General features: G+C 44.6%; 1 protein-coding gene across 1 annotated transcript in view; it reads right to left on the bottom strand.

The window, feature by feature from the left end:
* Positions 1 to 26,466, bottom strand: part of nbas (NBAS subunit of NRZ tethering complex) — a 107,393-nt gene that overhangs the window by 43,076 nt on the left and 37,851 nt on the right. Inside the window, exons 30-42 of the mRNA XM_078093309.1 lie at positions 26,173 to 26,250; positions 25,885 to 26,039; positions 23,178 to 23,290; positions 21,281 to 21,394; positions 18,397 to 18,510; positions 16,486 to 16,643; positions 15,973 to 16,056; positions 14,120 to 14,284; positions 13,359 to 13,472; positions 12,254 to 12,377; positions 8,903 to 8,979; positions 8,219 to 8,356; positions 90 to 313 (exon numbers count right to left, since the gene is read on the bottom strand). Of these exons, the coding sequence (XP_077949435.1) occupies positions 90 to 313; positions 8,219 to 8,356; positions 8,903 to 8,979; positions 12,254 to 12,377; positions 13,359 to 13,472; positions 14,120 to 14,284; positions 15,973 to 16,056; positions 16,486 to 16,643; positions 18,397 to 18,510; positions 21,281 to 21,394; positions 23,178 to 23,290; positions 25,885 to 26,039; positions 26,173 to 26,250 (1,658 nt within the window). The remainder of the gene's footprint in view (positions 1 to 89; positions 314 to 8,218; positions 8,357 to 8,902; positions 8,980 to 12,253; positions 12,378 to 13,358; positions 13,473 to 14,119; positions 14,285 to 15,972; positions 16,057 to 16,485; positions 16,644 to 18,396; positions 18,511 to 21,280; positions 21,395 to 23,177; positions 23,291 to 25,884; positions 26,040 to 26,172; positions 26,251 to 26,466) is intronic.

Consider the following 26,466-nt stretch of genomic DNA (forward strand, 5'->3'; position numbering starts at 1 on the left):
ATGCATGTAAGATCATTTACTCAAAGTGAAGTCAATCAGTCGGAGGAACGTGGTACGTATTATTCCTTTCAAGTCCACTCGCTACTTACTCCGAGAGGCCGAGGATGGTCTCCTTCTTGTAGTCGGCGTCGGAGCTGAAGCGCTGGACGTCCACTCCGCGGCCGAGCCCCTGGAGCACCTGGGCCTGGGTGAAGTCCCTCAGGCGCTCGTTGTACACGTGCAGCTGGCCGATCATCTTCTGCAGCTCCTCCGGCCAATCCGAGTAGGCGGACACGTGCAGTGTGACCAATCGAATCAGCTCCTTCGGGTCAGCCTTCGAAAGGAGGAATAGTAAATAGTTTACTCGCAAACTGCTGATGAATGTGTCATTTCATGCCGGTAGCCTCACGCGGGAAAATTTGATGGAGCGGACATTTGTGCTGACGCTCAGTTTAGTAATCCTGACAATTATTAGACTGTATTACGATGTCCTCTGAATGAAAGCAAATGCAAACTGGATTTGCAAATCCCATGTACTTTGCTGTAGGGGGAAAACTTACCAGTTGTCAATTTAGATTTTTCTTCCAGTCAAATTCCATTTAAACCTCAAACATCGTTTTCGATATAATTAGATAATAATAAGATGTTCTAAAGAGTTTTTATGGATTGGCAAAAGTGTGACGTTCACCTGCTTTGTAAAGAATAAAATCAGGTTTGGTCTCACGTACAAAGGTTGTGTCCGTCAGAAATAAGATTGCAACTGTCCCCCTTCCCTTCAATTTAGGGAAACGCCTACTTTAAGCACCCCTGACCCTGGATTAACATTAACATTAAAATATGCTGAAAAGGGAATTGTTAATATTACAGATCTATGGAGTGGCTCCAAACATTTAAGGAATTAAAACAATACTCCCCAAATTCAAAGAAAAAAGAAATGTAAGCACAAATAAATCAAGCGAATCCCAAGAAGGCAGAAGAGTATTTTGAGGTAACACTATTGGAGATTTAACTATAATGTGTCATGAAACCACTGCAGAGGAAGAGGCTGCAGCGAGACGACGGGACGGAAACTGCGGCCACCTCAAAAGACACATGATTTAGTTCCAGCACAGAGAACAACAGAAGCTGTTGTTCGCTTTCTTTTTTTCTCAACCTTTTGTTTGCTCGCAGCGACTTACTTGTGGAGCGATCCAGGAGGTGCACCACAGTGCACGAGCCATCAATTAACTGCCCTTAAGGCTCCTCATTATGGGATTCAAACAAGCAACCCTGCGCGGCATCTGAAACTGCACACGTCTTCTGTTCCTTTGCAGTGGCAAACTAGTACTAGTTGGCAAACTATTTTGTTAAATGGCTTTAATTCTCTGCAAAAAAAGAAATACTCTGCAATAAAAGAGAAAAGATCCTGGACCTTCTACTATAACTTGTCAAATGTGCCTTCTAGGGAGACATTGACTCAGTCACCCCATTTAAAACCGGGCAACTCTTGACTTGCCTTTTCTCCCTTCGCGCCTGGAAAATATGGGAAAACGTACCAGGAACCATAATTGCAACTGTGATTCAGGCCTATGGGGAATTGGACGGCGGATACACATTTACGCAGGCGGCGGTAGGTGAATGTTGCCTCTCTCTCTCATCACCTCTGTTCTAATTAAATGTGCCCCTGAATTTGGTTTTTGGCATCTTCAGAGTTGTCGCCCAGCAGGATGAGATGGCTTATTTGCTGATATTATTTGCATAAGGTAATTACGCCGGCTGGAGACATTTTTTGTGTGTCTATAATTGTGTCCCTTCCTCCTCTCAGCATGTGTGTGTGTGTGTGGGTCTGTCCTATGTCATGGTGGCAGTTCAAAAGCAGGACAGGAGAAGAGTTAGAAAGAGCAGAATATTAAACGTCTCAATAGTCAGTGGGGGAGGAAATAAACCGGGAGATTGGAGCAGGAAATCAATGGGCGGCAGGAGGGGAAAAGTCGGGTGTTTTTTGTTAATGCGGGTATAATTTAAAGAATTCAGATGAGGAAAAATGACACACAAAGGAGAACATAGAGAGAGAGAGAGAGAAGAAAGTCTGCTGTGATGGACGGGCCGATGTTTGAAGAGCTTTATTGAAATAAGTCTTTCATGACGAAATTCTGTTTGCAGTCTCTTTCTCACTCTGTCAATCATCTGCAGTACTTTGTCCTCCGGGCGAGCTGGATTAAACCTTCCATAACCTCTCCGAGCATTGTTTTGCCGTGCATATTTCAAAATCGCCCTGAACTCTTTTGAATAAATATTCTTTTCAATTCTATCAAGTCTTCAAATTAAGCAAAAACAACACTTGTACTGCTCACTGTCTATTCATCTTATAATTACTTGCTCATCTCGTTTCAATGCATCTTAAAAAGCCACTTGTAGTCTTTGGTGCGAGGGACCGACGTTTAAAACGCATGTCCAGTTGCATAAGGCGGCATGTGATGATGCGCAGCTTGGAGGAAGCCGGCTCTCTCCAGCTCCCTCTTAGCGGTTCCAGCGCTGCCTCGGGCTCTTTTCTCCAGCCTTCCTCCTTCCTGTGATACCGCTCGAGAGGCAGGAGTGTAAAAATAAAAAAGTCCCAAATCTTTTCATCCACGCTTGCTGTCTTGTTGAAACTCTTAATGTGCCGCGTTACCTTTTTCCAGTCTCGACCTTGCAGACATCGGCCTTTTCCAAATGCTGTCTGCTTAAACATTTAAGTGACTCTAATGAAACTATTTGTCAATGTAATCATAGAAATCAACTAAATTGTATTACTCATTATTCCTTTTTACCAACTACTGTTCCGCTTGTGATTGTGGATAATATGTTAATATTTTTGACCAAAATATACATTGATATCTACATGTTATTTATGTATTGACACATTATACTCTCCTCATTTCAGTCACTGTTGTTATTTTTTAAAATAAAAACAAAATCTTCGCAGGTTATAGAGCTAAATTATTAACATGGGAGATCTCCGTCCGAGCTAGTAGAATAAATTAATATTAATTGCTGTTAAAATCAAAACACTTCATTTGCTTTCAATTAATTTCCTAAAAAGGGGTTTGAGGGTTAAAAGGCGGAACTCTGTTGCACTCTCAGTATAATTATCATTCCGCGTGCGAGTTTCCCTGACATCATCAAACTCCATAGCACATACATAGTTTTTAACACCGGTTTGTGTGGCGAGGAACACACAAACACAGCATAGAGGCTCCCTACCTCGCGGGTTAGCTAGTAATGATCTTAATGAGATACGTTTGTATCGTGCTTAACACTTTGCTATACAGTCAGTGGCGTCATTAGCACTAATTCTGTAAGTGAAATACGCAGTATGTGCACATTATTAGGCATGTCAGACTCTAAGGGGGAGAGAAACAAACTTGCATTGTCACAAACAGGAGGAACTTAGCACAGCCAACCCCAGTGCATCTAATCCAAAGGTCCAGAGTTGTCCACTGCGTAGCGCAGCTCCACCGGGCTCCCGCGGGTCAAATCTAGGCCGCTAATGACTGTGGTACGAGCGTTCAATTGGCACCAGTGCACACATTTGCAGAGAAAGAGGAAAGTAAGTCATTGAGTTGGCGGTGATTTTCTATGACGTGGCGGCCGTTCGGTCTTCACTCATCATCCCAATCAATTTGACAACGGGGAGTCGGCACAGGCAAGGTCGACCTCGGCCGTCGCAGCTTTCAACAAAAAGCATCCGCGCTGACCGCCGGAAACGTGTCGCTAGATGAGTGAGCAAAGTGCGGTTTTGCTGAGAGGGAAACACTTCATTCATCTTTGCTCCCCTAAACGATTTGTCTCTGCTGAGTGCTTTGCTAAACGTCGCGTCTTATTTTTCCGGTCAGAAAAAAAACAAAACACCGTTTACAGTTACCTTCAGATGCAAAAGACAAACTGATATACTTAATAAAAGCTGCGCATTCTATTTCCAATTCACTGACTCCATCGGAGCGCTTTTATTACTAAAGGAACTGTCATAATGAGATGTTCAGCGAGCTGGGCGGACTGTCTACGTGATGCCGGGCGTGCCTGGCACAGGTGCGCATGCTTTTAATATATGAGGCCCCGAGAGCGCCGAGTGATCAATACTCGGCCACTGCACGGGGAGAGATAAATGGTTTCAGTGAAAAAGCTCAACGTCTTTACTCCGCATACGAGTGCAGGTAGACGTGCCTCGACACTTGCATAAGCTTGGGCTACTGCGCGTTACTAAGAGCCCATCTGTGTTGGAAAAGAGCAGCTGAGGCGAAAAGATGAAAACTTCCGCCGCGAGCAGGTGGAAATCAGCTCATTAAGCTTCGGGGGGAATAATGGAAAGCTGGCATCCGTGTCATTGAGGCCCGGCGCGCCTCCGTTGTGCCTCGGAGCCGCTGTCGTCTGGTTGGGCTTGGAAGTCGATAGTGGGCAGAACAGAATCTTCTAGAGGCGCAAAGCTGTCTGATGCAGTCCTCCGGAACCAGGGGCGCCAATCTATGCGCTTAAGGTCCCCGTGTGTTGTTGACTTCAGACGTTGATACGCGCGCACGCTCGAATATCATTTGAGACGTCTCGCTCCGGCGGTTCGCAATTTGATTTGCAGAGATTGGCCTTTGTAATCTCAGAAATGATCCTGGAAACATACAGTAAGACCGACCCTGGGAAAGACTATTACAAAACAAGACTATAAGGACAGTATCTTAGTTCACCTGCTTGAAAAATAGATACAAAATGAAATGATGCATAAGGGCATAGAGGCAACTAAGGGCTATTAATGTAATGTTGTGACAGCTGAGATATTAGACTGACGCAGGGAACATTGGCTTGTTTTTCCAGGGTCTGAATAAAAATACTAAATGTGACAAAATCAGCCTCAAATTAATCACCAATTTTGGCAAATGTACTAGGTAAATATGAAAATATATTAAATTGGCATTTAAGGGATTGAAGGGAAAGTAGGAAGAGAGGTTGAATAAAAAGAACGGCAGGGTTTCAAATTAAAAGATCACTTTCAATTTGTCACAACGCGGTTCATTTTCATAGCCTTTGGCTCTATTGGCTTTGACAACAAAGTCACCAGAGCATTACTCGCGTCTGGGAATGAGGCAATTTTACAAAAAAAGAAAAAAGGTCTGACAAAGCAAAATTACACGAATAGTCAGAAGATCAGGGAAACTCGCTAAGAAGTGAGGTATTTTCCATAATCATTCAATTTGGAGGCAAGAATCAGTGATTCATTGGTGATGATTTACAGCAATAAGGCAAACGTTCCCACAGGGATTAATGAAGCACAACAAATGCATTTCTTATATTGGAATATAGTTTTGTCAATTTAATTGGGATGCATCAGTAGAACTAATGCATCCCAAATAAAAACAAACAATGAACAAAAAAAGTCAAAAAAGTAAAGAGGATTGTCATTGATGTCTCACAGCTGTCAGTCACAAAAGATGTTTTCGGGCAGCGTGAGCTCCCAACAGCTTCACATCTACAGAGCGGTGAGGGAACAGGCTGCTGATAGAGGCTTTGGAAAAACGCCAAAGACCTGAAAAAAAAGGAGCCCTCAGAGGGCTGTGTTCCCATTTGCAACTGAATTACTTTTGCGTCTCAAGTGTTTGGTCCTGTTGCTCGGATATGAAATTCACGTGATGGCGACGAGAGAACGGAAAAAGTGTGAGAGCGTCGGAGGCAGCGTTGCTGCTCCTCAAGTGGAGGGTGGGAAAGCACTCGGAGAGAGCTCGACACGCCACAACGCAGACGCAAGTACAGGCCCAACACACACACACACACACACACACACACACTACGAACGAAGGGTTGCACAAAAACAATTCCAAATGTGCGCACATGAAGAAAAAATATTAAAATAAACACATGCTCGTGTGGTACAACATGGTATTCTCCCCCAAACCTATCATAGCAAAGCAATATATATATATATATATATATATATATTGTTAATATATTCTTTTGCAAGCACTATGTCATGCATATCTGAGATAAATAAAAATAAAAAAATCACACGCCGTACAAATTGTGCCCTTAAAAAAGATAAGAGAAAGCGCTAGAGCTCAAGAAAACTCTGTAAAGTCAAGATAGCATTGTGGCTCCGAGAGCGAGACGCGCATCTGTTGGGGGGAATAATCTGAACGCTGTAGGAGGAGGAGCGATAAAACATAAAACGCAACAGAGAAAAACCGACGAGGAAACACAAGGAGTACACGCTAAGGGGGGTCGGTGGGACAGGGCGATGGAAAAAAAAAACGGGATTGAAAAAAAACAACAACAAAAAAACGACGGTGGATGTGGAGGAAAAGACCAGCGTAAAAGCGTAGGAAAGGTTTTCTCTTCTCGGTTTTTGAGGTGAAAGTTGCCGCAGCCTCGTCAAAAAGACGGCGACAACCACAACAATAACAAGCATTCTGGTGGAGCACACCAAAGAGGAAGGGGGGAAAAAAGGGGGACAGGTACACAAAAAGGTGACGGTACAAAGTGCAGAGCGGAGGAGGGGAAGCGGTATATATATTATTAAGTTAATGGACGTGAACTTCACTTTAGCAAGCGGGGTTGGGGAGTGATTACTGCCATTAGGTGGCAGGGAGGATGTGTGTGTCTGTGGGTGTGTGAGGGTGACTCATGTCTGAGTGTGTGAGCTTGAGTTTTTTTTTTCGTGCCCAGGTTCTGACCTTGAATGTCAACTAGGATACACTTATCCACTTTCTCTGCTGGCCTCTTTGCCTCTTTCCTTTTATTATTACAGCATTTTACGTCCACCTGGGCCAAAGTCAGTGAGAGCCGCGGTCCACTCGAGGAAAAGGTCAGAACCATTTCTTCTTTTATTCTCCATAACCCCCCCCCTGCTGCTCCTCCCCTCTTCTTCCACTTCCCGCTCGTATGTTCTCCTGCTCTTTTCTTGTTTGCATACCAATTTTCACTCACTCACTCACTCAGTTTGTTAAAAGAAACATCTTCTGGTTACTTATTGCTCACTTTGTCGAGGGAAAAAAAACACGTGGCGTTAGCGTGTCCCCATGTACGGCAAATACATCTAATTAATCAGTATGTGTGTATAGACACATATTCCAGAGGTGACTTAGAGCATAAGTAATTGCATTACTATGCCAATGAGTAAAAGGATCATTATAGTCATTTCCCAGTTTGATCCATTATGAGGCCAAAATGCAGTGATTAAAATGTATTTGAGATAAAATCAATGTTCAATACTACAGTCCCAATGGCATGATTACCATAGAAAAGACATTCATCCAACGTATGTGGGGGTGTTTTCTTTAAAAAAAAAAAAAATCCACTGGAGAAGTTTAAGATACTGTCAGACAATAAGATGACCGTGCCGACCTTAATTTTACTTGAAGGAAAGCATTAAGCAAAATGGATAATGTATTCCCCTCATCTCCGTGTTATTGTCGTGTTTGCAAGTGAGCAACATTGAAAATTTATGTTAAAACAAGTTATCCACAGGCTCTTTAGTCACCTGCTGTTGCTTAAGTGGAGATGATACAACACATTGTGGGGAAATGCATTTACATCTACACCATATTACCACAAACTAGAAATGAACACACATCAAAATGATCTAACCTCCTGTTTAGACAACAAACGGGACGTCTCGCGCCTCACAAGCGCTCTCATTCTGGTCACGCGAAGGTTCCGTGCTTGCGGCACATTGTGCTGCACTTTGTCTCTATCCAGAGACCGCTTAGTAAACCCACAGACTCTCCCTTCACGGGGAAGCAAGGGAAGCAGGAAACGGGAGCATCCTGGTTATGGCGGAGCCGCAGTGTGCGTTCATGGGCCAAATGTAACCTAAACATACATTAACTTCCACTCAAGTGCCAGCGCAACAGCCATCTCTCTCTTGCTCCCTTTTGCACACACACACAATAGAGCACAAAATAGAAAAGGGACCTCACTCCTGGTCACTCTGACATTGACTTTCAAAGCACCTGCTCTGCCAGCTCGTCCAGAAGCAACGGAAACGGACTTGGAACGGCAAAGCGTCCGGTCCCCAGCTGTGAAACGCTCCGACTAAAAAGGCCAAAATAGCACCGAGCCTCCATCGCCCGTGAATGTGCGTTGGGCACAGAATTTTTGGTAAAGAAAAGTATCTGGTGTGCAGAACCTCCATTTCAAGCATCATTCATACCCATGTCAAATTGGAGAATTTGTCACTTGCCATCTTGTGCATTCCGCCCAATACCTCCACTCACACACATGATTGGTATTCCATGCGAACCTGGTAGAGAGTGTGCTTCTTGTCCTTGAAGCAAGGTGTGAGGAGAGAGTAGATCTGCAGGGAGTAGTAGTAGGCAGCCAGCTGGAGCGACAGGGCAGAAGGACACTGTTTCTCAAAGCACCTGTTGGCATCCAGTACCTGCATAGACGAGGGGGGAGGGAGCGTGGGGGGGTGGGTGATGGAAGGAAACAAATAATCTTAATTTAGTCCACAGAGACACAACACAATCCACTGTCGTAGCCTCCGTCTCACATTTCATCGGAGCCATCAGAAGACATTTACTGCTCCTCCGACAGCCGGGACAAAATGGACAGGGGGCCACATATCGATGGCGTGGGAATGTTTTATAGTGTGCGTGCGTCGTGTGAGATACGACGTGCGCTGTGTGACCGACGTCGCCATGTCACGCCTTTGATGAAGTGCCACTGTTGTCATGTTAGTCGGCGGCATTGCGCCGGTGTCTTTTAAGTGCGACTTTGATTGACACGCTGATGACGACAACTGTACAACACAATAGCTCGTCTAGAAGGGCAAGGAATGTGGACTCCTTCAGTCTCTATGAAATACAGTCACACTTGTATCAGCAGAGCCTGATATAATGTGCCGAAAATAGCTGTGTGTGTGTGTGTGTGTGTGTGTGTGTGTGTGTGCGCGTGTGTGCGCGTGCAACTTGTGTCCACCAACCTGAGGCAGGGCCAGTAAGTAGGACAGTGCTAGCATCATGTCCCTGGGAAATGCATCGTTGGCCAGCTGCAGCAAAACTGGAAAAGGTTGGAGATTGAGCGAGAGAAAGAGAGAGAGAGAGAGAAAAGACTTTAACTCAAGCACTGAGGATTAACCACTAACCCTCCCCCCACGACAAGTTTCATTGCACGTTTGTTGACTTCAGACGACAATGCCTGTCAGCACACACCTCTCTGTGGGCCAGACAAAAGAGAGGGAAGGTAAAAATAGAGAGGAGAAGAACAGGGGGAAACAAAGTCGAGAAGCGTCATTAAAAATCCCCCCCGGAGTTCTGTCCATCTTCTTTGTGGGCGGATGTATGCATGCCTGTGTTTGCATGTGCTGTGTATAAATGCTGTTTGGTTGTGTGTGCACGTGCATAAGTGCGCATGTGCGCATCCACGGCTTCCTGTAAAGGGAGCTTTTCATTATTCAAAGAGTAAGTACATGCCCACTTCTAATAAGTGCTCTTCAGATGAGTCCAAACTTCATCGGAGTGCACTTTAAAGTCGAATCCCCTGAATGACAAATAAACCTATGCATATTGACTGACATTTAATCATAAGGATCCAAAAAATGTTCTTTAACTGGTTCGGACGTGTCCATTTGAACCGCTGATCTGGCAGAGCAAAGGAAAGTCGACTGTGAATAAGCAATTTGTGATTAAAGGTCATACTGCCGTAGTGTACTTCCACTCACGTACGTGACTGCTTTGTACAAACAACAAACTTTGGAATGCTACCGTCCATTAAGCTCAGCACTGCTAAGCATTAAGCCTCACAGACAGAACAATAACTGCAGGTCCTCGAGCTGCATCACACACCTCTTGCAATGAGCTTTAATGTCGCACAGCTGTGGACTGGAATTCCATTTACTTTTTGTATTGCATTGTGGGGCATGGTATGCATCAACACGCTCACAACAGCTCAAACAGACCAGCGCACTTGATGTAAAGCCCTATTTGTGGGGGACTGGTATTTCCAGGGGGCATAATGGGATATGACCCCCTCTGTACAGGGTAAGGGAAGCATTTTAATAGAATCTACAGACATTATCCTCCAGGTATGATTTCAAAGTTTTTGTGTAAATATCCGCTTATATCAAAAATATTATGCTATATGATTTAATATTATTAGACTGTTTAATTATTTAAGGCTATTTATGTGTATATAATACTAATTTTATCAGAAAACCTTTGTGTTCAAATATGGTATGTCAGTAGTTTTGTACTTGACAAACGCACAAATGACAAATGACTGATGCAACCCAGGTCACATGCAAAAAGGCATGATACATACAGGAAAACTCCTTAGAGTTAGTGTGTGGGATGGAATTGGGACACAACCCGTGCATTCGATGTCCCTGAGGCTCAAGGGATTTGGGGTTGAGATGACACTTTGGGCTCAGCAATGGACTTTTGTCCAACTGCCGGTGGCTCGAGGCCACAACAGGCTAACGCAGGGATGCACGAACCCACCAACACACTCACACAAGAGCAGATAAACGGCAAAATGCTGTAAACACACGGACTCCCCGAGTTATTCGAGGGAAGGGGGGGGGGGCAGAGAGTAGGGAGGAGCGGAGGCAGACAGAATCACTTTGTAGTCTCAGACCCAACGAGAACAAAAGCCTGTGCTGGTGATAAGAGCCGCAGACAAAATAGAACGGAGAGGAGAAAAGTGGAGGAAGCCGGGGGGAGGAGGGGAGTGGGGGGGGGGCGCACACCGCAGTATAGAGAAATGCACACATGAATTCACACATGCACATACGGCACACAGGCCGATACCCACCGTATACAGTTGCCGGTTTGGAGTCTGCTCGTGTGAGCCGAGGGCGCACCGATGCGCCATAACAGCTCTCTTAAGCGGAGTGCCCCCCCCCCCCCCCACACACCTCCTGCAGGGTTTCAATGAGCTACACCGCAGAATGAGCTGATTACACGCCTCTCTAAAGCCACTGATACCATCGGGACAGGAATTACCAGAGGGGTAAACACACACACACACACACAGAATAGATAACATAGACTTAAAAGCATACTGTGAGAGAGGAAAACAGACAATGTGTGTGTGTGTGTTTGTGTGGCCCCACAAACATGCACGCACCCCCAAAAAAGACACAAACACTCCTGCGTCAGCGAAATCAGGCACATTGTTAGCGTGAGACAGTGACTTATTACTATTTCACCGGTGCGTGCCGTGTAACAAACAAATGATTATAGCCTGGTCAACATGCGGCCAATGGCAGTACTTATTGCTCTGTGTGCGTGTGCTTGTGTGTGTTTGTGTGTGTGTGTGTGTGTGTGTGTGTGTGTGACTCCCACTGCTTCCCCTCACACAAACTGCCCGTTTCTTACTCCGCTCAATACCATTGGGTCACTTTCCACTGGTGTCATCATTAATTACCTCCACCTTATCTGGGCCAGGTGAAAAATCTATATATATATATTCTTAAAGGCCATCTCCTGGTCTGTTTTTGAGGACAACCGGCGTGGTCATTATTCGAAGGTTGTTATTGGACGCCACAGCGCTTTCTTTCTCGACGCGCCGCCGCTCAGGGAAGGTGACTTTTTAAGAAGTGACATATTCCTTTAAAGGACAACAGCAGAGACAGCTTGAATTTGGTTGAATGGTGTGTGTGTGTGTGTGTGTGTGTGTGTGTGCATATCGACGCATAAGCACTCTATGTTCAAAGTGTGTGTCTTGCATTCTTTATTGTCAGCGTATTAGTATTCAAACACACACACACACACACACACACACACACTTGCTGTTTATTTTCGTCGTGGCATTGATTTTGGCGAGCAGCTGTGATCCATCACGCAGCGTGGCCTTGATGTTTTCACTTCATACTATCTCTCTGATATCGCCGTGGTGACGTGTCGTTATTTACTTTTGCCGCAGGCTACAAGGGCATATATTAATTAATCGATGTGAGGCTATTCTTGCCATGTTGTCCCCCTGTCCACCACATACTGTCTCCGTGTGATTGTTGATCATGTGATGCGTTGACACACGGGTGAGCAGGAGGCGGGATCCTCACTGATCATAGCCTAGCACCCCACAATGCATTGCGTCTCTTCAGTCAGACCTCGTAGGTTAATTAACAACAATAATAACCTCCGATTGGAGCTGACCAACGAATCCACTCGCTTCTAACTGCTCCAATATTATTCATTAAGAATCTGGTCTGACGACCGACTAGGCAGAATTTTGGATTCAAATGTTATAATTCACTTGAGAATTGCCACTCTATACTTTCTTTATCTGCGTAAGCATCTGTGTGTGTTTGGCTATTTTGCCGCATGCTCACCCTCCGTAGCAGGAAACAGCGTTTTCCCTTCCGTTTTGGCCTCTGCCAATTTGCCGGTTCTCAGCAGAACCTCGGCAAAGTTCTCCTGAGGCACGTCTTTGAATGACGAATACACATCTTGACTCTAGGAGAAAAGGACAAACGAGGGTGATGAGTGGATTCCATAAAGTCATCATTGTGCCGAGGGAAACACCGGGGAGAACAGGTCAGGACACCAACACCTGTCGGATTAACGTGTTTAAGGATTCTTAAACACGTTACTTCTCGTGTGTCTGAGTGGTTAACAAATTCTCGCGTCTATCTCTGCCGCTCTTTTGTTCTTGTTTCTCTCCTCCCTCCACCACTTCACCCTCATCGTAAGTGTTGAGCTAAAAAAAAAAAACAACCCCACTGATCAGCCGATTGGTAGACAGATGGACGCGGGGAGCCATTATTGGTGGCCGGATGATGGAAGGCGGATGAGCGCTGGGGATGGAGCGGAGGAAGGGATTTGGAGAGGCACATTAACTTGCCATGAGACGAGATGTATCGGTGTTCTGTTTGCCCTCGCGTCCACTCTTTAAGCTATCCACATGATTTGTGTCTCTGAATAAGAAGCACAGTCATCGCCCGGGGCGACCATTTTCTAGGCATAAAGGTCGAGCTACTCTTCCGCTTACTTTTCTACTTTCATAACTCTGTTTTTCTTCCTTTTCTTTTTAGAGTTTTATGGTATTCATCGCCCGTCCTTCATCTAATATATACAGTACTTCTTCTTCTGTTATGGCTTTATTTTTTTAACAACATCTACGATTTTATTATCTTACCATTACTTTTGGTTTATTATTTTTGCTGTTAAGTACTATTAGTATTTCCAAAGGGCTTTCGGCATTAACACTACTGAGTCTGAAATCAATATTCATTTTGTTCAACATTGTTTTTGAAAAGCTTTATAAATCAAAAGGAAAAATCTAATCTGATTAAATGCCTTAAGCCGAGCATTTCTGCTGTTATTTAAGGAGGCCAGAGTAAAAACATAAAAATAAAAGGAGAAATAAGGACATCAGGGACACAAATGGAAGAAGAGAAAATAATGAGCCATGAAAGCTGGTCTTCAGCCACTCACCAGGTCCACACAGGCATCATCAATGAGTTCCTGATAAAAGGGGCTACAGCCTTGACGCTGCAGGTTGGAGTTCTCACACGCCCACTCCTGACTCGTGGCTCCTGTGCCGTGACCCTGAGGAGCCATCAAAACATCATTAAACTTTCACAACATGCCCACAGCTCTGTCATCTCCTTCTCTCTCCTTCTCTCTCTCACCCGAGGCTCATATCATCTTTTTTTTTTCTTCTTCTTCTCTTACTTGGTAACGTGCAACTGCGAGCCGCCCTCCCAAATCGCTGCCGGGACCAAAGACGCAGTCAATCCCCGGCCCGGCGACCGCCGAGCCAGTCCGGCCGCCGGTAACAAGCCAGATGGTAAAATATTCAATATGCGGCCCAATTAATTATGCAGGGGTGCGCTCTCGATTGGTTGTTTTCTTTAAAGGATGAGGTCTACGAAGGCTGTGAGCGAACTTATTTGAGATACAAAAGGCAGGGGCAGACATGCAGCTGGGCTTTTTCACACACACACACACACACACACACACACACACACACACACACACACACACACACACACACACACACACACGTTGTGCAGCCTGGGAACTAATGGAGTTAGAAACAAGTGGTTGGCCTGGAGTTGCTGGACCACGCACATTTAGATCCACAACTTAGTTTAATATTTAACTTATTAGACGCTCTATTGCGCCCCCCGACAGAGAGAAGCGCCTTTCGGCTTCCGGCAGGTCGCATCAATAAGAACATAACGTGTCCTCACATGCAGCGGCCGCAGGCAGTTGAGCGAGTCCTTCCACCAGCGGTGGTCGCCGACTTTGGTCAGCACGGCCTTGGTGGTCAGCCCGGTCGTGGTCAGCACCTTCATGGTCTTGGCTGTGGTCCTGTGCAGCAGGTCCCCTGCCGAGGCCACGGGGGGAGCGACGGCCTGGGGCCCGGCGAGCGACAGCGGCAGCAGGAGGGACAGAAAACATGACGGCCTCGTTAGTCCAGCGCGTCACTCGGGCGTCTCTGCAGTGGAGTGCAGTCTTTGGTTCTTCGTGCTCTTATTACTTGGCAATGAAAAAGTTCTCTGATTGCCACATCCGTGCTGGTGTGTTAGACCGAAGGACAAACGTGGAGCTCGAGGACTCTCGAGCATCTGAGAGGTATTAGACATGGTTGTGTTCTCTTTTTTTTTGATTAGGTACTTGAGAGGAGCGCTCGAATTAGAGCAGGGCTCTTTGTGACAGTTGGTTTGTTTGTGCAAAGTGGAAGAGGGAATTAGAAGTCTCTGCCTGAGAGAGCCACAGTGAGTTCTTGTGAGTCAATGCGCTGCAAGTCTCACAGGTAATGCATCATACGGCAGTGTGGGGCAGATTCATTACACAAAGATCTTTTTACCTCTTGTGAATCAAATTCCATCCAGCGATTAACTCCTCGACACAAACCCAATTGCTTGTTTGTTAAAGCACAAGTTCAACACTATGGGGAATGTGCTCGTTCAAGTACAAGGTAGTTGCTTGCCAATTCTTTTTGTTTTAATCTGGTTTCGTTTTTATTGTCGAGTGTTTGCATTTTATAAAGTTTATATGTGGTTTTCATCCTAGGTACTAATAAACCAAAGTTTTTTGAAAGTGCCATAACAACGTAGTTTATCTACTTACTTTTTTGCGCTCCAGCCTGGAGTTAGATGAGACAGATCCTTCTAAAGCCAGTTAGCTTAGCATAAAGACTGGAATCAGGGGATAAACAGCTAGTCTGGCTCTGTCTAAAGGTAACAACATCTACTTACACTCTGGTCTAATGTTTGATTTGTGAGTTTGAGGTGCTAGTAGGGTTTTTAATAACCTCTCGGGATAGCCAAGTGATTGTTGGCTGCAGCATCAGATTTGACAGATATGAGAACGGTGTCATTTTTCTCACCTAATTAGGTTTTAACTGTTTTTTTTGAATGAACAAAAATGAACAAATGAATAGTGCGTAGCACTGTGGATTGCATTCATGGGGTATTTTTGAAAATGTGCCACCAGTTTTTCATGGTTTGGTGGTTTCTGCACAATTGAATAGGGTTTTAAAAAACAAATTTAGAGAGCCTGTGGGCCGAGGCCCAATCGCTTAGTGCCTTTCATCAATACTTTATTTAGCAAGGGATTGACGGTCGGGGAATGAAAAGAAACTAAACATGCATATAGTCGAGATGTTTGTTAAAAAATAAATAACAATTTAAAAATCACCTCTAGAGTGCACGTGCACATATCCATCTAGGGCCTAAATATACACGGGCAAGGACGAGGGACATCAATACAACAACAAAAAATGACAACAGACAGCTCCAAATGAGCTCCCGTCCCCACACAAAGGGGATGCAAGTCATGAAACATTAACAGCCACTCAGGGCATCATAAAGCTGGCGGTGCTGATGGGGAAGAGAAGGCATAAATAAACCAAGCGAGCTGAGCAACCTTAACACTAGATTTACACCTCATCAAATATGAAGCAATGGGAAAACACACAAACAGTACTAAAGCCCACACCCACTCAGGAGGAGCAGACGATGCCGCTACAACTCAGGGACAAAGAGCAATCCCATTAACATGCGGGAAGGAAAAGCTACGGAGAAAAGCATGCGCAAACCTTGACTGAATCGGTCTCGTCGGCCTCTCGTCCACTCTGGGTAATAGCGGGATCCATTTGATAGTTGACAGCCTGGTACAAAACCTGGAGGACAGAGACGGGAGATGAGGACGGAAATCCAAGGATGACAACCAGCTATTTCATTGGAGAAATCTCATTCATTGAATTGTGAGTATAATTGGTATGATTTGAAAGGCGAAAATGTTGAAAGGAGGACGCTTTCAATGTGCCTCTCAGAAGAAAAAAATACATTACCATAATTTAACCTATTAGAAATGCAACTTCTGTTCCAATAGGACATGAATTTGTTTTGATTGATTGTTTGCCATGCATGAGCTGGATATAAAATGTTATATATGTATATTTTATTAATTATGGTCCAACAAAGAGAGACTGACTATTGAAGGAATACTTGTATCAGCTGCAGGTAAGACTAAATAATATAATAAAGATTGCACATTAGTTTCATAAAAATCCATATTGGTGAAACCACAACAGAAGGTGTAGAGGGACCTGGGTTTGCAGGTCGCTGGAGGCAGCCAGCAGGCCGTGGATGCTGTCGGGGGGACAGTGGGTGAGAGAGAAGGCTAAAAGCTCCTGTCGGGCCTCCAGGTCCTCGTAGCCCTCACACTGACCCAGCAGACTGCACACATCCCACGCTGGACTGTACCCTGCAGGAGGTGCAGAAGGAACCGGACAAGGGGAGGAGGTAAGGCGAAGTAAGAGGAAATAAGACAACTTTTACTCAATGGGGCCGAGGGCAGGATATAAGAGCACCTGAGAGAGGCCATTAAGCTATTGCGACGCAGGAGGTGATCAAAGTCACATAAAGATTGCTGCAGGGATAACGTTGTTTTCTGGGCCAAAATAGGATTATTTGGTTGAGTGAGGATGGACTAGTCGGCGCCACAACTTTATTTAGTCTCATTGCTCAACAAAATGTTTGAATATATATTAAGCTTATGTTCACCTTCTTTCAGACATCTAACCAAAAACCCATTTGGAAAAGCCATCAAGTTCGAGACAATCGAACCAGAGCAAAAATACAAACTCATTATTCCTGCACCGCTCAAACACGTCACCAAATAGCTGAACAAAAGTGTTTTTCATTATCCATCAGCCTCGTCACATGTCTGCTGAACCATCCTGAATCCTATCAGATAGAACACCAAGGCATATAAAGTGCACACACACACACACACACACACACACAAAACATAAGAATTCAAAGAATTTGTTGTAAAAAGCAAAAAGAAATGGAGAGGATATAATGCTGAGACACTGACACAATAACTTGCAACCTTCCTAATACACATTTCATCCCAGTCACAAAGCAACACTTCATTCCTCCAAACAGATCCAATTACTCCCACTGCGTTCGCAGGCAAGAGAACCTCGGTGCTTATCAGATTACACCTTCTCTTCCTACAGGACACCTTTTTCTCATCCACACATCGTCTACTGTTACCCCGCAACGTGGGAATACTCATCCAAGTCCTATTGGCTTTGATTCTTACGAAACGGGGTCAGACAAAACATAATTACCGCAGAGACTACTTGGAATCCCTGCAGGGAGACCCTGAGGAGCAGACCGTCTCAATAAGGATGTCATTGTTGTATTGCTGTTGTAATTATCGTTCTTTAACATGGACGAGCACAAAGCCACTCAACCTCAATTTGGGGATATCTAAGGGAGGAAGGAAGAAGCCCAAAGTGAGTGACCATAGCGGTCACCGCCTTAAAGACCACAAAGACCACAAAGTCTACCTCAGCCATGATTTTCACCTTGATTAAAGTTGACATGTTGTTAATTTCAAAGTTTTCTTTCAGGTTTATTTCTGTTTTTCTAGAAACCTGGATCAAGTTTTGATACAGGAACAGAACAATTTACTCAGGCGTGAACTTGCATTCCAGGGAATGATATTGCAATCTGAAGCTTGAGAACAGTCAACATCAGCTGGGAATTATGAACCTACGGGCAAAATACTGAAGATGAAAACAATGGCCTCAGGCGTAGTGTATCTTGATGATGTAATACCAGCCTTAAATGACATTGTGATGCCCCTTGGACAGAATGTGAGTGGATGATAGTCTATCATTTGTCCGTCAGGACTGCAGCATTTCCTTGGCATAAATAAGAGAACCCTGCTGACATACAGTAGTCCCCTCTATGATCCGAGGTCGTAAAACTGTTGCTGCTTCATTGTTCACAAGAAAAGCTAATGAAGGGTTGACAAAGAAAAGAGCTGGAAAAAATATAAACTTTTTACGACAGTTGACAAGCTTTGTGCTCATGTTCTGTTCGAAGCAAAGGAGGTGGAAAGGTAGACGGGCATGAGAGGGGGGGGGGTTCTCGTTATCTCTTCCACCGGCTTTTGTGCATTTCAGTGACGGGTCCCTCGTTCTCCGATGTCAGCCACGTACCTGCGGCCATGACGTCCTGACAGTGGATGGACGAGGCCTTGAAGTCCAGACACTGGAGAGCTTGCTCCGCCAGGAGGGTCAGCACTTGGCCTCTGCGCGTGTCCTTGTCATCACCTACATTCACAGGAAGGTATCTATTTTCAGAGCACATCAACACACAGAACTGACAAGATGTAGAGAGCTAAAACGCACGGAACAGCAAATCTCATCATCCTGCATATCACATCTGGCTTAATAACCGTCTTTATTAAATCTCTTTCTGACTGCACTCACAGAGAGGCTCAAGGTTGCAACATCGGGGCCTCTGACTTTATTAGACCGAGCCTGGGACCGCATATTAATCTGTCCGCCGTAAATTAGGTTATTGCAGTCTCAGACCTACGAGTATGAAATATTAAAATGGGGGGAAAAAAATGCTGTCTCGCTGAAAATGAAAGAATCTCAGTTTTATAATTTAGTATTGGTGGGATTGGTTGTGGTGTTAACATTCACGTGGCGTCTCAGGACAATCTCTGATCTCTGTCTGAGTTCAGTAAACAAAAGGGCGAGGACGGGGCGATGAAAAGAGGCAGAGGCAGGAGCAGGACATCTGAACAGACCTGCATGCTGCAGATCAAAGAACTCACGAGAAGAAGAATTCTGATGGCGCTGGATTGATCTGTGTGTGTGTGTGTGTGTGTGTGTGTGTGTGTGTGTGTGTGTGTGTGTGTGTGTGTGTGTGTGTGTGTGTGTGTGTGTGTGTGTGCGCGCGCGCGCGCGCGCGCGCGCATAAAGAGTGGCAGATAGGAACGCGAGGGGGAAAGCAGGGTTGGTCAAATATTTTCAGTGACCTGTGAAAGGTTTGTCTTCAAATGCTCTTAAGAACTCAATATAAAGGATGTGCATTTGTGTGTATGTGTTTATTTTGGACCGAATACTATTATCAAGACATGCTCTAGAAGGTATTTCAAGCCCTGCTAAATGAGGCATCTCGGGAATCCAATTGGAGCCTTCCCCTGTCATTCGCAAAAGGTAAGACATTTTTTTTTAAAGAACCAATTGGAAATAGTCAATTCGCTGCTACAACAACAACACAAGCTCCCGAAGCAATCCGTTCTGAGTCAGCACAATTCAATTCAATATCATAATTATTGATATATTTTAAAAAATGGCTCCCATGAGACAGAATGATTTACGAAGCATTTCTGTAGAACGAGACGGGAACCAAATCCAAAGGGTTTCTAACCGGTGTGCTGGTGATACCTGCATTAAATATGCAGCACGGAGCCCCCGAGCAATGCGCCCTTCAAAAGCCTTCCCCCCCCCTGCATTTATTTATTTAAAAATGTGTTTATTCCTCTTCTCATCTCCCTCTGTACTACACAGGAGCTGCCTGCCGACTGAGCAGCACATACAGAGGAACGCCACGAGGCCGGTAAGCAGGTTCCCTTTTGGCTGGTGACAGGCCTCAGAGAGAGAGAGAGAGAAGAAGACAGAGAGGACAGAAGAGACGAGGGGAAAAAAACCTCACACGGTGCGACAGACAGACGGAGAGGAGTCTGGCTTCTATTTTTCGGAAAAAAAGACAGAGAGACGGCGAGGTTCAAGTCATATTAAAGGTCACGGGACGGCACCTTTGGCTTTACCGCCGCAGCAACTTCATGTGGTGGCGGCGTTAAGAGGCGGCTGTGGAGGGCTGGGGCGGTGGCCCCAATATATTACGTAAATAAATATATATTTTTGGGAATTCATGAATTTTAAATAGGAATTTAAACTGAACCAAAACATAGCCTTGTGTGTTGAGTCATCAGCTAGCTGCAGTGTGCTTGCAGTGATACTGTAATCTCAAATGGGAGATATGAAGGCTTGCATAAGAAATAAAAAAAATATACTAAATATAAGAGAATCCCAGTTGGAACATGGTAAATAGACTGACGTTTCAAAAAACGCAGAGATGTGTAAATAACTTACAATAACTTAACAATAAGGAAATGAATATGAAGGGATAGAAAGAGTCCTCAACTTAAAGAACTGAAGTCTGTATACCAACACAAGACGGGGCTCATCACTCGCTTCCCTGGCGAGATGTGAGGCGATGTTGATTGAAAAAAGGTTCCAAATTGCAACAGAGAGAAATTTTACCGGGTCCATAGGTAGGTAGCTCACTCCAAGTTAACACAAGCAGAACAATTCTTATTTTCAGGTGACACTGGATTAAACCTATTTGATGATGTCACACTCAAAATGCTACATTTCACCGGCTGTTGAATCATCTTTTCGGTACAACATAAACAATTTTATATGTTTTTTTTATGCAGATGATGCAGCTTTCTCCAACCTCGTTCGTAAACATTACAAGCTTTGAAGAACAGTAATTTGGGGGCCTCATATAAATGTGCTGACATTCATAAAACAATGCATTAATCCTCTACAAATATCCTTACGAATACTCGTTTACACACTTGATTTAAAGGCTTAGAATAGAACCTGCCTCTGACTGTCGACTACATAGAAATTAGATAACAAAAAAAGAGCGAGGTTTAGAGAGCGCAGAGTGATGTGTCTGGGGAATAAAACGTGCTTGTTCCTTAAGTGAGGGTGTGCTTAAAGTATGGATTTTTGCTTGCAAGCCGTAACGCCGCTCATGATCCTGAGTTTCTCTCCTGCGCGAGAGCTGTCGGCGCGCTTGCTGAAGGAACCCACGCATGCACGGGGTACGTCTCTGCTCCCCGTGTGGGCGGTCCTTTTCTCACTTAATCTCATGGGCTGCATCGCGAAACCGCCACCAGAGCACAGACTTGATCAGCAAACGTTCACTGAACGCTTCCCTCATACAGCCGGTTAAACCCAGAAGAAAGATGATGGGATTAGTGCGGCGTGTGTGTGTGTGTCCGTCTGTAGATACCTGCCACTCGGAGAAGCGAGGCCAGATTCAGCAGGGTGGTGGACTGCTTGTAAGCCGTGGGGCAGTGGGCGATGCATTCTTCTATGAGAGACAGGCGGTTCGATCGCAGGCGCACTGGGAGGGAGAGAAGGAAGGCAGAGGGGGAGCGGTGCACGACATATTTGGCAAATTAGTGACTATTGAATCTGGAAAAAAAAGTTGCAGCGGACAAAAGAAATGATGGTGTGCAAATAATGCAGCTGCTGTCTGCAAAATATTAAAATGGTGTATATATCTCAAGCCGGATGATTATTGGCCTATGTTTGTAGTGATGACCATCGCTGTTGTCATTTGTTTATTTTTGCACATAATCAAATGGCATAACAAGAACAGGCCGTCCCAGACGAGGTTGAGGACATTTCTTTATTCCCTATTGCAGACATTTTATGGACCAATAAGAAAATACATTAATGATGTTATTGGCAGCCCTGCAGGATATATAAGTAAATATACATAACAAAAAACATTATGGTTGAATCCCGTACGATAGAAAACAAGATTTTTACGCAATTTCATTTCAGCCAAAATGTATATGATTTGATTTGTACATTTTATGAACTGTACTTCATTATTGAAGATTTTAGATGCAATGCATCTTCTTTGGCATTCACGCATTTTATTTGGCGTGGAGCATTGTGCAGTATTATACTGAATTTTTAGGAGGGTTTTAAACTTTTCCACAACTTGAATTCATGAAACAATAAACTTAACACAAAAATGCACTTTCATGTTTTCTTTCCTGAAAACCGGAGAAATAGCGTGTGGTGGTGCCTCCGCAGGCCTTTGAGCTTTCCCCCGCTGAGGATGTTGACGGCTCGGCATCACTTTGGGCGAGGCCAGGAGGAAATTCTGCGGAGGGTTTTAGTTACGAAGCGTTGCCTGAGGCGCTGTGGGGTGCTGCAGGAGGCAGCCTAAAATGGATTACATATGCTGCGATCCTTTCACTTTGTAGTGGCGCTTGTTAATCTGTGTGTGTGCAAAAGGGGTTATAACTCAAAAATAAATAGAATGTGTGGTTTTGTGTGTGCAGAGTACGTGTGCCTTTGGGTCAGTGCGTGCAGTCGAGGCGGTGATCGCTTACACAAAACTCATAGAATACAAAGAAAAGGATGATTGGACAGTTTTACTGCACCTCTTCGGCTTTCTTTGTTTGTGTCAATTCCTTCGCTTTTATTTCTCATACTGCACTTCCTTCCTAAACTCCCTCGTGTTCCCACTTTGTCTCTCAGGTAAGGATAAGTGGGCAGTGAAAAAATAATGCACGCAGACTGCAGGTAGAAAGAGTGGAAAAAGAAACAAAAATAAAGGGATGCAGAAAGAGAGCGGGGAGACAGCAGGGGAGGGTGAGAGAGATGGCAGTTGCTGGTTCTCTCTGTCAGTGGGTTTTATTCTGCCAGATCACTTTGATGAGGGCAAATGCGGGAAGAGCGCACAGGCCTGGGGGGCATAACAACACCTCGGTTCAGAGGTGAGGCAATGAGGGGCCAAGCTGGCTCATTCTGGCTCCACAGTTTCCTTTAACAGGGAGCCAGGCCTGGAAACCGCTGCGATAAAGGAACTTATGTTGAGCCAGAAAAGAAGGAAAAGAAGAGCGTGGAGGTGAATACTGATTGGTCAGGTTTGCAGATGGAGAGCAAGTGTAAAAAAATCATCATGTGAGTGTAGTAGAGAGTGCACGGGGCGAGCATTTTAATCCCATTTAGGCCCATCAGGCATATGTTATTTGCACAAAAGATGATCCATGAATAACCGTATATTTAGATACAGTGGCAAGAAGAAGCGCTATATAGGGGGACGAAGGGACGGAGAGCAGAAACATTCCAACACAGAGACAACAAATTCCGCACTCGTGCAGTACCTTGCAGAGGCAGGATGCTGACGCTGAAGTCTTCCAGTTGGACGAGGGCGCTGATGAGGTCCAGTTCCTCCTGGACGGCCGGAGGACAGTCGGTGATCAGCTGGAGACACGACCTGGCCAAGACAACAACTGCTTAAAACACGTGACTACCAATCAGATATATTAATCTGCACCACAAGAGGACGTCTGAAATTCTGACCTGTAGGTTTAAGGTTTAAAGTTCCACGATGTACGAGACATTGGTAGTATAGTTTTTATATTATTCAAAGTTATAAACTTTCAAAGTAGTCGTTACAAAATTCTTATTAGATCTGGAGTTTGTGAAGTTTCAACGTCAGGGGACTGCTCAAATGGATTTATTTACAAAGTCAGAACTCATTTGACGGAGCGCTTTACCCTTCTAACGCAATCCGTACTCATTATCTTTAATGGGATTATGTAGCACACCACTTAGCATATGTACCAGTGCACTGAACGTGCGAGTGTGTGTGTGGTGCCTGCTTGAGATGCAACTACATGCACTCATTTTCTGGCTTTCTAATCAAGCAATTATACAGCAAAAGCAAAATACTGCTTAGACAGATCAAAAAAATAATTTAAAAACAGAATGATTAATTTACGAATAAATAAATCCCCCATAAGAGCTTAGAGAGGAGCTCTGACGTCGGTGTCAGCTCAGTACAGAGGAGGAATCGTGTCCTTGGAGTGTGTAGTCAACAAAGCCACCAGCACGGGAGAAGAGGCCTCTCAGCATCCTTGTCGGCGTAATCAAAGCAAACCCAAGCATGCTTCTTCAAAACAGGTTGAATACACACACACACACACACACACGCGGCAAAACACTCGGCGGCTTCCCACTCTCAGAGCGCGGCTAACGTTGGTGCCAGGAACAAGAGGTTGGTCCTGGCGAACGAGAGCGGGGAACGAGTGGCTGGGCGAATGAGGGGCAGAAGGAGGCCCTGTTGATTACGTGCTGCGGAGTGTCTGCAGTGCCTGCCTGTGCTTTCTTGGAGCAGCACATCCAGCAGCAGTGTGCGGACGCAGTTATTCTTTCTTCCTTTCCGTCTCACTGCTGCTCTCTTCTAGCGAAACACATTTCTTTCGGAAGAGTTGTGTCTGATAAAAGAAGGAGCACCAGCAAAAAAATCACAAATCACCCCTCTTGGGCATATTGCTGATACTTTTCCATTTCTTGTTGAATAATAAGCATCAGCATGTTACTCACCAGAGTACCCCACTTTATTTTTTGCCATTTTCTACAAAAATCTAGAATGGAATTGAAAGTAATCGACTTGACGCTTAAACAGCAAAAAAGTTAAGAGTTAAAAGCTAAATTGAAACATTTATGCTTTTGCGATGCCTGGAAGTGATCCAGTTCTGATGGCGACATGAACATTGGCCCACCTTCCTAAAAGTACCATAACAAAACTTACAATGACAAATTGGTCTATTTTAGGTTATTGGAGAGAGCTGTGATATATTTCAGAATGTAACAATCCGAGAGCTCCTTTATAGTCGGATGATTGTAATCGATTTTCTCGCACAAGTTTTTTCTTTTTCTGCCGGCCTTTTGGTGCTCGGCAGGAAATGTAAAGTCTTCAACAAATTCCTTATACAAGTGGAAACAAAGTTGACAAAAGCAGACCGTATAAACTAAAGTCGTGGGCTATTAAAAACTAAATCATGAGCGAAACTGTGCTAAAGAAATAGAAAATTGTCACTGCACACAACACGTTTCATAATACACGTATCGCTTTAAACCCTTTTTCATGCAAGACGCTTGATTAGTTGCTGTTTGTGCGTCTTTCTTTGCCTGCCTCCACTGTGTCCATGTGAACGTCTCTTCTGCCTCATACTGCAGGATCACCTTCATATTTGGAGGGGTTTCCCGGGTTATTTTTAAAAGGGTCTTTCTGTCCTTGCCTGGCACCAATGGCCGCACGCTTTCAGGATAGATTGGGGGTGCAGTTTGTGTATGTTTTTGTCCTAGGTATTTAGTACACGGGACAAAATGTGTGTCTGTGGAGCAGTTATTTTAATCTAGAGGACACCAGCAGCCGGGTCTGTGGGGGCAACGAATTTCAGAGCGACATGCATAAGTTCAGACGTTAATTTCTGTCTCATGTCTCAAAAGCACGAGCAGCCAACACACACACACACACACACACACACACACACACACACACACACGGGACCGTTACAATAGATGATAATGTCCAAATGCTGCATGCGTTACTATAAATGAATGACGACCCAATTACTGCCCCACTTCCCCAATAGGAACAGACGGTATGCTTAGGCACCCAGCGCCCCCCATGGAGATGTGAGACCAGCAACTGGCATAAATTCACTCCCATTCAAACAAGTATTTGGTTTAAACTTCACGCAACGTTCCTATAGGAAGGAAATGAATGCAGCCACCGATATTTTACAGTCAGTCAGTAAAAGAAAACTGCATCAACAACCAGCAAGGTGAACACCTCGGATTTCATAACAACAGGTACAAGGGTGGTTAGAAGTTAAATCAAACCCATAAATGATTCAAATTATTATTGTTTGTTCATTCATATCATGCTATAGAGTAAATGTAAATGTGTGTGAAGTCAGGCTCCAAACTACTTTTTTACGAGGAGGATTCAGGACATTGAAAAAAAAAATATCAACCAGTCCTCATAAATAGGGAAATACTTTTCATTTTGCTCCTCACCTGGCGAGGCCCATGCAGGGGTCTGTAAGCGTTGTGGATGAGTTGAAGTACTCTCTAGCAGCAGCTAACACCAGTTCCAAGCTGTTGTCGTAGGCCACCTTCAGCGCGTAACCTTTACCCCGGAACGACAAACTGACAGGAACGTCCTGGCTGACCTGGAAACATGAATAGAACATTTAGAGATCAATGAGACTGCAGCACTAGGATTCATTGTGGGCAGTTTCATATATGTGGACCAGACTGTGCTCTGTGAATGTGAAGTGGTGTCATGAGTCATGTTTAATATACCTTGGAGCAGTGCATGAGCTGCCCCGCCAGGCGTAGGTTCTCCACACGGCTGGAACACAGCAGGGACTCCACAAAGACCTGCAGCAGTCAGCAAGGAGAGGGGATAGTGTGCAGGGAGAGAAGGTGTTTAACTGAACACTGCAGAAGTTGGTATTCGGTGCTTCTGGTGGAAATACACCGCTCAATGTGTCAATTATGGACAAAAGTGAGATATAGAGGAGCACAATGTGCACTTTGTCACCTTAAACTATAGCTTTTGCTCCTTTTTTTATAACGTAAATTTGGCTTGAAATT

This window comes from Gasterosteus aculeatus, chromosome 18 (assembly GCF_964276395.1).
Source record: "Gasterosteus aculeatus chromosome 18, fGasAcu3.hap1.1, whole genome shotgun sequence".
NCBI classification, from domain to species: Eukaryota; Metazoa; Chordata; class Actinopteri; order Perciformes; family Gasterosteidae; genus Gasterosteus; species Gasterosteus aculeatus.